We start from the raw sequence: 12,890 nt of genomic DNA on the forward strand, positions 1-12,890 counted from the left end.
CAGATGTTGTTCAATATACATTTAAGGTTCAGAGGAAGGGTGAATTGGATGGTCAAAACTGCTTGCAGCCCCTGGAGGGTAATGTTTACATGAATTTCTCTTAATGTTATGGTCTTACAATTGACACCGCTAATTTATCCCTGCCAATAGTCAGGTTGGCTGGTGCTGTCCACCCAATAAAACTGGAATTGTCCCTGTGTGATTATGTCTGTGCGTGCAGGGTCGGGGGTGGGGGCGGTGCGGGGGTAGGGGGAGATGGGGGGGGGGGGGGGTGGCGGTGGGGGGTGGCAGTGGGAGGGGGATGGGCTGGGGGGGGCTGCTAACTGTGTGTGTCAGGGCTGTATGTTTGTCTAAATGTGTGCATGAGAGACAGATTGTGTGGGTATTTGTGAGCATGTGTGCTGCTTCTCATTAGCTGTAACACAAACCTTCCTCTCTCTGAGCAGACGATGTTGGTTCTCTGAGACTCCCATCGAGTGATTTCAATGGTACCATTAAGAGATTCTTCATCTAGGGTGTAACCACAGGCTGACCGTGTGCTGTGTAAAACCTGACACCCACACAACCAGGCCCCACTTCTCCAGGAACAACATGAAGTGTCTTCTATTTTCCAGATCCCTTCCTTTCCCCTCCCTGTTATCCTCAGATAGTTCACAAATTCTTGTGTACATCATCCTCTGGCACGCCTATGGTCTCCATTTTAAATAATTCAATCAGTCTTATGTGCTGTAGATAAAGGGAAATCAGTGGATGTACTGTACTTAGATTTCCAGAAATTGATAAAGTGACACATCAAAGGATATTGCAGAAAATAAAAGCTTATGGTGTTAAGGATAACACATTGACATGGATAGAAGATTGGCTAGCTAACAGGAAGCAGAGAGTTGGCATAAGTGGGTCTTTTTCTGGTTGGCAAGATGTGATAAATGGTGTGTCACAGGGATCAGTGCTGGCACCTCAACTTCTTACAATTTATATAAATGAGTTGGATGAAGGGACCGAAGGAATGGTTGCTAAACTTGCTGACACATAAAGATCGGTAGGAAAGTAAATTTTGAAGGGGACGTAAGGAGGCTACAAAGTGACATAGGTAGGTGACATGAGTGTGCAAAGATCTGGCAAATGGAGTATAATGTGAGCAAATGTGAAATCGTTCATTTTGGCAGGAAGAATAAAAAAGCTTATTATCAAAGAACTCCAATAAATTGGTGAAACATGATTCCCCTGTTACAAAACCGCGTTGACTCTGCCTGATTGCGTTGATTTTTTCTGAAGTGCCTGCAATAACATCTTTAATAATAACATCAAACAATTTCCTGAAGACAGATGTTAGGCTAGCTGGCCTATAGTTCTCTGCTTTCTGTCTTCTTCCCTTCTTGAATAAAGGAGTTATATTTGCTATTTTCCAATTGAATGGAACCTTCCCCGAATCTATGGAATTTTGGGAAACTAAAACCAGTGCATCAACTATCTCACTAGCCACTTCTTTCAAGACTAATGTCTTCACCCGAAACGGTGAAGTCCATCCAGGCCTGAAGATTTGTCAACCCGCAGCTCCAACAATTTGCTCACTACCAATTCCCTGGTGATTGTAATTTTCCCGAGTTCCTCCCTCCCTTCTATTGCCACATCCATGAGGGAGAATGGAATAGAAGGATGTGCTGAAAGGGGGAGTTGAAGAGGGGTAAGTGGACATAAATACTGACATAGACCAATTGAGCCGACTGACCTGGACCTGTGCTGCGGACAAAAATGTATTTTATTTAGAGATATCTGCAGTAGTAAGAAAAAAACTATTTATTATCCAGGATAAAATAAACATACTTCACAGCTTTTGCAGATCATTTCAATGCAAATGTGCACAGCCAAGATCAAAGAGTATCAGCCCACTGGAAGCAAAGTTGTGAGACCAGCCAGCCCAGCAGAAAGAAACCCTCCACGTCTTCCATTTTGCTTATTGTTAGAAGAATACAGTTCAATCCTGGAATCACGTGTGAAACCTTCTGGTACTTCTGCATTTTAGATGAATCACTGAATCCCTTCCCAAATCTGGAGCAGGTGAACTCACTTCTGTTTCAGCAGGGCGGATAATTAACTGCATCCTTCCCCACAGTCAGAACAGGTGAATGTCATCTCCCCATTCCCACAAACCTGAGAGGTGAATGGCATGTCCCCAATTTGAACTCACTGGTCTAAAATCAGATGGGATGACTGAGTGAACCCCTTTCCAGTCGCAGAACAGGTGAATGGCGTCTCCCAGCGTTGGTGCATTGATGAGTTTCCAGTGCAGAATGTGGTGTGGGAGGAGTGGGGCGGGTGCAGATGGGGAATGGAATTATGTCCCACAGTCCCCGGGTTTCCCTGGTTTCTCCCTGGTGCAATGTGTCCTTGCGTCTTTCCAAGTTCAACAATCTGTTGAAGTTCATATACATGGCCTCTTCCCGCTGTAAATTTTCAGGCTGTGTAACTAGCTAAAGCTCTTTCCAGAGTCAGTGTCCTGGAACATTCTCACATCGGCGAGTTTGTCTCCATGCTTTTTCAGTCACAATGATGTTTGGAATATTTTCAAACAGACAAATATTTCTCCTTCCACATTCAAGGGCTGATGATTGCCTGGTCCTGATGAATCGAGTAGCTCTGTCATGTCTTCACGTGATATTTGGTTTGATTTTCCCATCCATAAACCCTCCCTCTCCAATGCACATTAAAAGGCATTTACAAAAGCCATCACAAGTACACAATAGAAATTTGAAACTGATTTTCTAGTTGACATTTAAAAATCCTTTCCCCTCCCAAACTATAAATCTTTGTTATCCATATACTCCATTCTCCCTATTGACTGCAACCCCAAAACATCCTACTATCCTCCTCCTGCTATACGACCAATTATCCCCTGAATGTGTTGAATCTCGGGTTCAGTTTCACAGTCACCTATTGCGCTCCCAATATATCACCCAGCTGTCTAAATCTTTACACATGAAGTTAAAAAACAGTTTTGATCTCGCGGCATCAATAAACCCAGTGAACCTCTGAAGAAGGGTCAAACGGAATCGAAGCATTAACTCTGCTTCTTTCCCCACAGATGCTGTCAGACCTGGTGAGTTTTCCAGCATTTTCTGTTTTGTTTCAGTGACTACTACCTACATGTAGTTTGTGCTAGTGTGGGGTCAGTACGACCGCCCACCCACACTTTTCATCCCAGTCCCAGGATTGTGGAGACAGGCCTCCGGCTGAGTAATGGCAGCCGAGGTTCCCACAAGGCCTTGCGCTGAAGAAAACGCTCTATCCACCGCACGGACGGGAGGCCCGGGTCGGCGCATGTGCAACGGGGAGAGGGGTTGCGCATGTGCAGAGAAAGGCTGTTTCCCATTGGCCAACAGTTGAGGGCGTCATGGGGTCAAATTGTCTCCTCCCTGCAGTCGGGTTCATGCGGGGGGACTGACCAATGGGAAGAGTTGGAGGACCGGAAGCTCTCTGGTCCTCCAACCAATCAGAGCGCGGATTTTGTGTCAGTCGCGATTCATCTTCACACACACACAAAGTTCCTCCTGTGTCCAACATCTGTGAGTAAAACACTTTATTTTCTCCCCCTTTCCATTTATTTTCTAATCCTTGGTTTAAATTGTTGACTTGCAGGAACTGAAGGAAAAGGAAGTGAATCCAGGGAGGGTGCAGACTCTGGAAAGGTTGGCCCAGGTCTCTCTCTCACTCTCCCTCTATTAAAGACATTGACATCCTTGGCTCACTCGGCTTGACACATTTATTTGTCTGGCTAAAAGGCTCTTTTCTAATGTTCACAATTAAAGGGATGGCTTCCCCTGGAGATGGCTGACATTTAATGGGACAGTAAATTGATATAAGACTGAGATATGTCTAGTGTTGTTATCTTGTATATATTGGATATATTATTTAGGTTCTGTAATAAGTGTATTAATCAGGATTTCTAGTCTTGTAATATCGTACTGTAGCTATGTTAAATATTTCCAGGCACAGAAGGAATCCATTTGGCAACTCGACTCCATGCCGATTCTTTCTCGAGGAATCCAGTCAGTCCCATTCCCCCGCTATATCCCCGTAAACCTGCAAGTTTATTTCCTTAAAGTTCCCATCCAGTTTAATTTTAAAATCATTGATCATTTCTGCTTCCACCACCCTCATAGGCAGAGAGTTCCAGGCCATGAGCACTCACTGCCTAAATAAAGTTTTTCCTCTTCCCCCGTGTATCATGTAATACAGTACTTTATATTACATGAATTTTGTCCAATAAGTATGTTATATAGAATTGGTAAGCATGAATTTGTTGATTTGGTATGAATTAGCACATTTAGGAGAATTGGGAAGATGTATATTAGTTACAGCAGAGTGACAGAGTGAGAATGGAGGGAGAGTGTGTGGGACGGAGATTTACAGCTTTTGGAGAACAAGGGAGGAAAGAATGTTCTATAGAAACTAGAATTGTTCTAAATTTCTATCCTATACTGACAGTGATGAATTTTGTAAACTCCTTTTTCAGGGTATTAGAAGGGACAGATTTGCAGACAGAAATCTCAAACCAAACCTCATGTCAAAATCTGTTCGTCACCTGATTCATTGGGACATGAACATCAGCGGCCTTTGAATCTAGAAGGAGAATTGTTTCTCTGTTCTGTGAGCTTCAATAGGTATTAAACATAAGTGTGACTGGAACAGCACCAAGACACACACAACCGAATGAGGATTTTCCAGTACACTGACTGTGGAAAGAGCCTTGACCAGTTACTCAGCCAGAAATAAATTGCATAATTCACAGCGAAGAGAGACCATACATTCCTGGACAGACAGAAGGGCATCCGCACCATGGAGAAACCATGGAAATGTGGGGACTGTGGAAAGGGATTCCGTACCCCATCTGCGCTGGAAACTCATCGACGCATTCACACTGGGGAGAAGCCATTCATCTGCTCCGTGTGCGGGAAGGGATTCACACGTTCATCCATCCTGTTCACACATCAGCGACTTCACACTGGGGAGTGGCCATTCACCTGCTCTGAGTGTGGGAAGGGATTCACTCATTTGACCCACCTGCAGACACACCAGCGAGTTCACACTGGGGAAAGACCGTTCATTTGCCCTGTGTGTGGGAAGGGATTCACTCAATCGTCCCGCATGCAGACACACCAGCGAGTTCATACTGGGGAGAGACCATTCATCTGCTCTGTGTGTGGGAAGGGATTCAGTGAATCATCAACCCTGCAGAATCATCGTGTAGTTCACACTGGGGAGAAGCCATTCACCTGCTCTGTGTGCGGGAAGAAATTCACTCGGTCATCCAATATACTGCGACACCAGATGGCTCACACTGAAGAGAGGCCATTCATCTGCTCCATGTGTGGGAAGGGATTCACTCGGTCGACCAGCCTGCTGATACACCGACGCGTTCATACTGGAGAGAGGCCATTCAGCTGCAATGAATGTGGGAAGGGATTCACACACTCATCCAGCCTGTGGAAGCACCAGCGAGTTCACACCAAGGAGAGGCCATTCACCTGCTCTGTGTGTGGGAAGAAATTCAATGATTCATACAACCTGCTGAGACATCAGCGAGTTCACACCATGGAGAGGCCATTCACCTGCTCTGAGTGTGGGAAGAGATTCAGTGAATCATGCAACCTGCTGAGACACCAGCGAGTTCACACCAGGGAGAGGCCATTCACCTGCTCTGAGTGTGGGAAAGTATTCGCTGATTCATCCAGCCTGCGGAGGCACCAGCGAGTTCATACAGGCTGCTCACCTGCTCTGAGTGTGGGAAGGGATTAACTGAGTCATCCAAACTGCTGAGACACCATGGCAGTCATCCCAATTGGAGACTTTTTAAATACTTTGACTGTGGATGTTAATTGTATCAATGGAGGTTAACTATATACAGCTGGAGGGCATTGATTGGATGGTTACATGAGTGCAAATAAAGAAACACTCACCGACATAGAATGGACTGGAGCTAGGAGGTAATTAACTGTAATGTTTCACTCTGTGAATAAATCTATACCAAGTAAAGATTGGCTCCAGTTTCTTCCTTCACCATAAGGCTGTCAGAACTATAACATGGTAACTGAGAATGCTTGTCTAATTTCAATTTTGTTTCAAAATGAAATTTCAGACAGAAGCTTACAATCATAGCAGCTTTTGTAGGAAATTGTCAGGGTCTGATTGCATGCTGATGTTCTTGGAGTCTGAGCCACATGACCAGTGGAAGGATAAATGGTTATGTGGACAAGGGTTATGTCCCTACCAAGGAGGAAACAAGGTTTGGACTTGGCATCATCACTTCTTAACAAAAGTAAAATCAGAAGCAAAGTATTTTCTGAACTGGATTCCTGCCAGTTGGACACTGATGAAGGTTTGGATCTTTTGTTCGGGTTCATTGAAGAGATTTACAGGAAAGATTATCTATTGGATTCCTATGATGCATAGTTGGACATTGAGAGATTCCGAATGAGGGTGAAAGCATCTTTAACAGATCTGGATATCACAACAAAGGACAGGATTGGAACAACAGTAATCGGTGAATGAACCCCAGGAATGACCGGGGAACAATTAACACGTGTTTCAAGTCTAAATAAAAATATCATTTTGTGATGAACTGCCCAAAGTGGAAAATCAGGGTTTTTGAAGTGACACATGACACAGAAAATTCTGAGGCTGAAGATGATGATAATGATCACTCTGAATGAATTGTACTCATCACAAGGAGCTTTGATCCAGTGATGAATGTGTTAGTCACAGACTCATTCAGCTGTGCTGTGTTAGATAGTGTCTGCGCCTTGACAGTATGTGCATCAGATTGGTGAAGATGTTACCCAGACTCACCACATGGTGAAGATAGACACAAGGTTAAGGAGTGTGAAAGTTCTCCTTGTTTCAGTTTGGTGATGTCATAGATTGAAATCACAAAAAAGAGTTGATTCCATACAAAATAGCTGGAGTCAGCCAATTCATCAGGACTGGTGTAGTCTCTGGTGAGATATCCTTACTGTTGAGTAAATCATCCATGAAAGGACACAAATGAAACTGGACACAGAACAGGATAAGACAATTGTTTTTGGAAAGTCAGTGGATCTGCAGTTTAATCAATCAGGACATTATCGTATCCCTTTAACAATACCCGATGTTTCTAATCCGTGTTTGAGAAGGATTAATGGAATCAAGTGATAAGAATCAGAGAGAAAAAAAGCAAATTGTCTCAAAGCTACACAGACAATTTGCTCACCTTTCTTGTCAAAGATTAAAACTCCTGCTAAAAGATGCAGGTTGATGAAGAGCATACGAGGCTCATCGAGGAGATTAATGCAAAGTGTGAAATGTGTGAAAAGTATCGAAGAACGCCGTCACATCCTATTGTAAACCTTCCCTTGGCACATGACTTTAACAAGATAGTTGCCATGGATCTAAAGGTATGGGACATTTTCATTGTAATCTTTATGGACATGGTAACCTAATGTAGTCTTTCTCCAATAATACATAGCTAGAACAAAAGGGTGATTATCGACCAAGTCATGGAGAAATGGATAGGGGCTGGGCCTGGGGCACCAGCTATGTTTCTTTCTGATAATGCAGGGGAATTTGTTAATGACAAGTTTAGAGACGTGTGCGAAAACATGAACATTATGGTCATGAACATCACAGCTGAAAGTCCTTTCAGCAATGGACTCTGTGAAAGGAATCACACGGTGATCAATGAAATGCTGCATAAAATCTTAACTGATCAGCCAAACTGCAAGTTGACAACTGCACTGACATGGATGATTCACATAAAGAATTCACGTCAGTTGGTTGGAGAGTATAGTCCCTATCAATTGGTCTGTGGGAAAAATCCCAAATTACCCTCTCTGCTGGGTGATAGCCCTTCTGCTTTCGAAGGGACTACAATTAGTTCCATTTTTAGTTATCAATTATTGGATTGTTTCACAGAAAGAAGTTCTCAAACTAAGGAACATTTGAGGATTCTAGTTGAGGGGTGTCTTACAATGTAATGCTTTGTACAAAATAAGTAAAATCACATTTTTTCTTCAATTTGTTTTGAAATATTGTTTGTATGAGTTGTTACGATCCCAGTCAGGACCATTAATGTTTAAAGAGAAATTCAAACCCAGCGATAAACTGAAAGAATTACACCACAATATTTATGAAGAGTAAATTATGTTTGACTAATTTGCGAGAGTTCTTTGAAGATGTGACAAGCAAAGTGGATAATGGGGATCCTGTAGATGTGGTATATCTGGATTTCCGGAAGGCCTTTGATAAGGTGCCGCACAAAAGATTAATACACAAGATAAGATCACACGGAATTAGGGGTAATATATTAGCTTGGATAGAGGATTGGCTAACAAACAGAAAGCAGAGATTCGTATAAATGGGTCTTTTTCTGGATGGCAAGCTTCAACTACTGGGGTGCCACAGGGTTCGGTCCTTGGGCCCCAACAATTTACTATCTATAAAAATGACTTGGATTCTGGGATAGAAGGTACTATAGCTAAATTTGCAGATGACACCAAAATATGTGGGAAAGTAAGTTGCAATGAAGAAATAAGAAATTTACAAATGGATATAGACAGGTTAGGTGAGTGGGCCAAAATTTGGCAAATGGAGTTTAACGTGGATAAGTGTGAGGTTATCCATTTTGGTTGGAAGAATAAAAAGGTGACTTATTATTTAAATGGAGAGAAACTTCAGAATGATTCAGTGCAGAGGGATCTGGGTGTCCTCGTGCATGAATCGCTGAAAGCTAGTATGCAGGTACAGCAGGTAATATTGCATTTGTTGCTAAAGGAATAGAGTATAAAAATAGGGAAGTGTTGTTGCAACTGTACAAGGCATTGGTGAGACCGCACCTGGAGTACTGTGCACAGTTTTGGTCCCCTTACTTGAGGAAGGATATAGTTGCACTGGAGGCAGTTCAGAGGAGGTTCACTGGATTGATTCCAGAAATGCGGGGCTTGTCTTATGAGGAGAGATTGAGCAGTTTAGGCCTATACTCGCTAGAGTTTAGAAGGATGAGAGGAGATCTAATTAAGGTATTTAAGATGCCAAAGGGGATAGACAAAGCAGACGTGGAGCGCATGTTTCCCCTTCTGGGGCATTCTAGAATGAGAGGCCATAGTTTTAGGCTAAGGGGTGGTAGATTTAAATCAGAGATGAGGAGGAATTACTTTTCTCAAAGGGTCGTCAATCTGTGGAATTCACTACCTCAGAATGCAGTGGATGCCGGGACGCTGAATAACTTTAAGGAGGAGATAGACAGATTTTTAATTAGTGATGGGTTGAAAGGTTATGGGGAGAGGGCAGGAAATTGGAGTTGAGGCCGAAATGAGATCAGCCATGATTGTAATGAATGGCGGGGCAGGCTTGAGGGGCTGAATTGCCTACTCCTGCTCCTAGTTCTTATGTTCTTATTCCATGTTTTCAACAAAAAACAAACTTTACTGTGTATATCAAACAAAAGAAAATTAAAAACCAGCATCACGAATTTAACACTGTAGTTTACAAAGACTAAAGCCATAAACCCAGTTCTACTTTTTAACTCCCCCCCCACCCCACCCCAAGAGTTCTCTTATACTTAATTATATCTGGGACCATCCCAAAGGTATGTCAAAACTCTCCAGAATTCACTTTAATTCTCCTCAGTATTCCAGCTGTTCTCCAAGCTCCGAGATTTTACGGTGGTCCTTCTATTAGCTTTCAGCTAAACAACCCTCCAACTTCCCTTTAAAACCCCAAAACTGTGGACTCCTCAGTCCAAGCGTGGGCTTCACTGCCTTCTTGCTGAGGGAATTAAACATCAGTAACACCCCTAGTTCCTAATGGCCCTCTAGGCTTCTAGTCCCACAGCTGGTTCACGGCTCCTGGTCCCACAGCTGACTGTTTCCAAGCGAACTGCAGACTGCCTGCTTTCTGTGAGAAACACCCAGAATTCCAACCAAGGCTCCACCCTGAATCACTTATCCCCATGGTAACAGAGACCAGTTGGGATGTCCAATTGATATATAAATTAATTAACTTTTAGCTTCAAAACCTAACCTTTTTTTCCCAGAGGTCTGCATGAAGAATTCACCTGTCTAACAAAGACAGGACAATAATTGTCAGACTCAATGTCTCCCAGTCTCCAGCTAAAAGAGTCCACCTGCCGTTTTACAGTTCTTACCCTTCGAGCTTTGACTTCTTAAATCAACATGGGCCACACCTTGTGATTGCGAATTTCCTTCGGGTGTTTTTGTCAGATTCTCAACCATTATGATAAAAAAATTCCTAAACTAATTACGGAAACATTGAAATTATGAAACTAGATCTTCACAACGTCTTTCCCAGGAAGAAATGAAAATGTCTCACCCCCATAATATCCCATTTAGAATATCACATCTTACAACCTGCTGTATATCTTAACAACAGCCATGATCTGATCAAATGGTGGGGCAGGCTCAAGGGGCCAAATGGCCGACTCCTGTTCCTGAGTCCTATGTTTAACTATCTTATCATGTGCAATACACATAATAATCCCTCCATTGTCCACTTCAAATTTATAACAGCAAATACCAATCCAACAAACTTAACACTACAGTTTATAAAGACTTAAGCTATAAACCCAGTTCTACTTTTACACTCTCCCCCCCACCACCCAAGAGTTTCCATATACTTAATGATATCTTAAAGGTTCATTCACTTCTGCTCCTGGGACCATCCCAAAGGTATGACAAAGCTCTCCAGAATTCACTTTAATTCTCCTCAGTATTCCAGCTGTTCTCCAAGCTCCGAGATTGTATGGTGGCCCTTCCATTAGCTTTTGGCTAAACAACCCTCCAGCTTCTCTCTAAGGCCCCAAAACTGCTGGCTCCTCAGTCCAAGCGTGGGCTTCACTGCCTTCTTGCTGAGGGATTTAAACATTAGGAACACCCCTATTTCCTAATGGCCCTCTAGGCTCCTAGTCCGACAGTTGGTTCACGGCTCCTGGTTCCACAGCTGTCTGCTTCCAAGCGAACTGCAGACTGTCTGCTTTCTATGAGAAACACAGTGAGAAATATTCAATCTTGATAACAGCACACTGCTGAATTCCATGTCCAGGAATCACATTCCATTGAAGCTGGAAATATAACAGCTCACAGTATTTTCTGAAAGTTTTCTTCTTACAATAATTATAGTCCAAAGTTCCTTCTGCAAGAGGAGAGTCCTCATTGCTGTTCGTATGTGTATTTTCAAAGTTCAGTTTGAAAATCCACCTGTTCAGAGTTCACTTTTTGAGCTTTATTTTCTTCCATGTTTGTAGTTTCTCCATTGTTTAAATCGAAAAGGAATATCCCAGTCAATTCCGCATTTAACGTGTTTTTTTCATGCTCAGTTGGACGTGGAACTTCATTTTTAAGTTCATTTCCCAGACTCAAACATTTTGAATTCTCTTTTTGAGATAACAAGTTCAGAAAGGCTTCTTTTCGTGCCAATAACTCGTTCCTTCATTGGTCAAAATCTTCTTTAGCCATTTCAAGAATGTTGTTCAAATGCTTTTTATGTTCAAGTAAAAAGGTTTGATATTCCTATTTGGAGCATATGGAACTTTATGCTTTAGAAACAGGGGTATTGAGAACCAAAGCAGGGAAATTATGCCGAGAGTTTATAAAGCTCTGGTGAGGCCACAGGAGAATACTGAGTCCAGTTCTGGTCATCACATTTAGGAAGGATGTGAGGGTCCTTGAGAGATTTACCAGAATGGTTCCAGGGATGAAGGATTTTAGCTACAAGGTTAGGTTGGATAAGCTGGGATTGTTCTCCTTAAAGCAAAAGATGCCGAGGGGAGATTTGATGGTGTACAAGATTATGACAGGTTTAGATAAGGTGGACAAAGAAAACCTGTTCCCATCAGTTGATGGTGTGAGGATGAGTGGAACAACTTGATATTTTTTCATCAAGAGATTGAGAGGGTTGTGAGGAAGAACTGTTTTATGCAATGAGTGGGAATGATCTGGAACTGGCTGCCTATGAGGGGGTGGAAGCAGTGACGATGAACGATTTAACAAGGGAAATGGATGGGCACCTGAGGGAAATAAACATGAAAGAATACAGGGATAGAACAGGGCAATGGGTGTGACTGGTTTGCCCTACAAGAATAATTCCAGGACTAAGAGCATTTAACCCTCAGGAAAGGCTGGGGTGCTCTTCTCTAGAAAATAGAAGACTGAAGGGTGACCTGATGAAAGTCTTTAAGATTACGAAGGAATTCAATAATCCAATAGGGATTTCATGAGAAACCTCTTTACCCAGCGAGTGGTGAGAATGTGGAACTCACTACCACAGTGAATGGTTGAGGCGAATAGCATGAACACATTTAAAGGTAAGCTAGATACATACATGAGGGAGAAAAGAATAGAAGGATATGCTGATGGGGGAGATGAAGAGGGGTGGGTGGAGGCTCATGTGGAACATAAATAATGACAAAGACCAATTGAGCCGACTGGCCTGGCCCTGTGCTGTAGACTCAAAGGAACAGAGACAAATGTATTTATCAGAGATCTACCTGTAGTGGTAGGAAAAACAACATTTCAATCCAGGATAAAATAAATGTCCTTCATCAGCTTCTGCGGATCATTTCAGTGGAAATGTGACCTCCCAGGCTCAAAGAGCATCAGCACGCTGGAAGAAAAGTCGTGAGACAGGCCAGTCCAGCAGAAACCCTCCAACCCTCCCGCTTCACCAAGTGTCAGAATGAATATGGTTCTCTCCGGGATGTGATTAACAGCAGCAATAACAGCAGAATCCAACCCCTGTCATCACTTGTGAACTCACTGGTGCTTACGAAAGTAGGTTGACCGACTGAATCTCTTCCCACACTCAGAGCAGGTGAACGGCCACTCCCCAGTGTGAAGTTGCTG

At 42.9% G+C, this 12,890-nt stretch overlaps 2 protein-coding genes and 1 long non-coding RNA gene across 3 annotated transcripts in view; 2 read left to right on the top strand and 1 right to left on the bottom strand.

Annotated features, from left to right (window-relative positions):
• The window catches only part of LOC144697360 (uncharacterized), a 309,889-nt gene that overhangs the window by 281,062 nt on the left and 15,937 nt on the right, over nt 1–12,890 (top strand). The gene's annotated exons all lie outside the window — the stretch shown is intronic.
• The window catches only part of LOC144697205 (uncharacterized), a 306,206-nt gene that overhangs the window by 90,806 nt on the left and 202,510 nt on the right, over nt 1–12,890 (bottom strand). The gene's annotated exons all lie outside the window — the stretch shown is intronic.
• On the top strand, nt 3,507–6,030 carry LOC144697609 (uncharacterized). The gene is made up of 2 exons (XM_078569644.1): nt 3,507–3,563; nt 4,514–6,030. The coding sequence occupies exon 2, from the start codon at nt 4,837–4,839 to the stop codon at nt 5,794–5,796; it is 960 nt and encodes a 319-aa protein (XP_078425770.1). The 5' UTR covers nt 3,507–3,563; nt 4,514–4,836; the 3' UTR covers nt 5,797–6,030.

Source organism: Cetorhinus maximus, chromosome 23, assembly GCF_964194155.1.
Source record: "Cetorhinus maximus chromosome 23, sCetMax3.hap1.1, whole genome shotgun sequence".
Classification (NCBI taxonomy): Eukaryota; Metazoa; Chordata; class Chondrichthyes; order Lamniformes; family Cetorhinidae; genus Cetorhinus; species Cetorhinus maximus.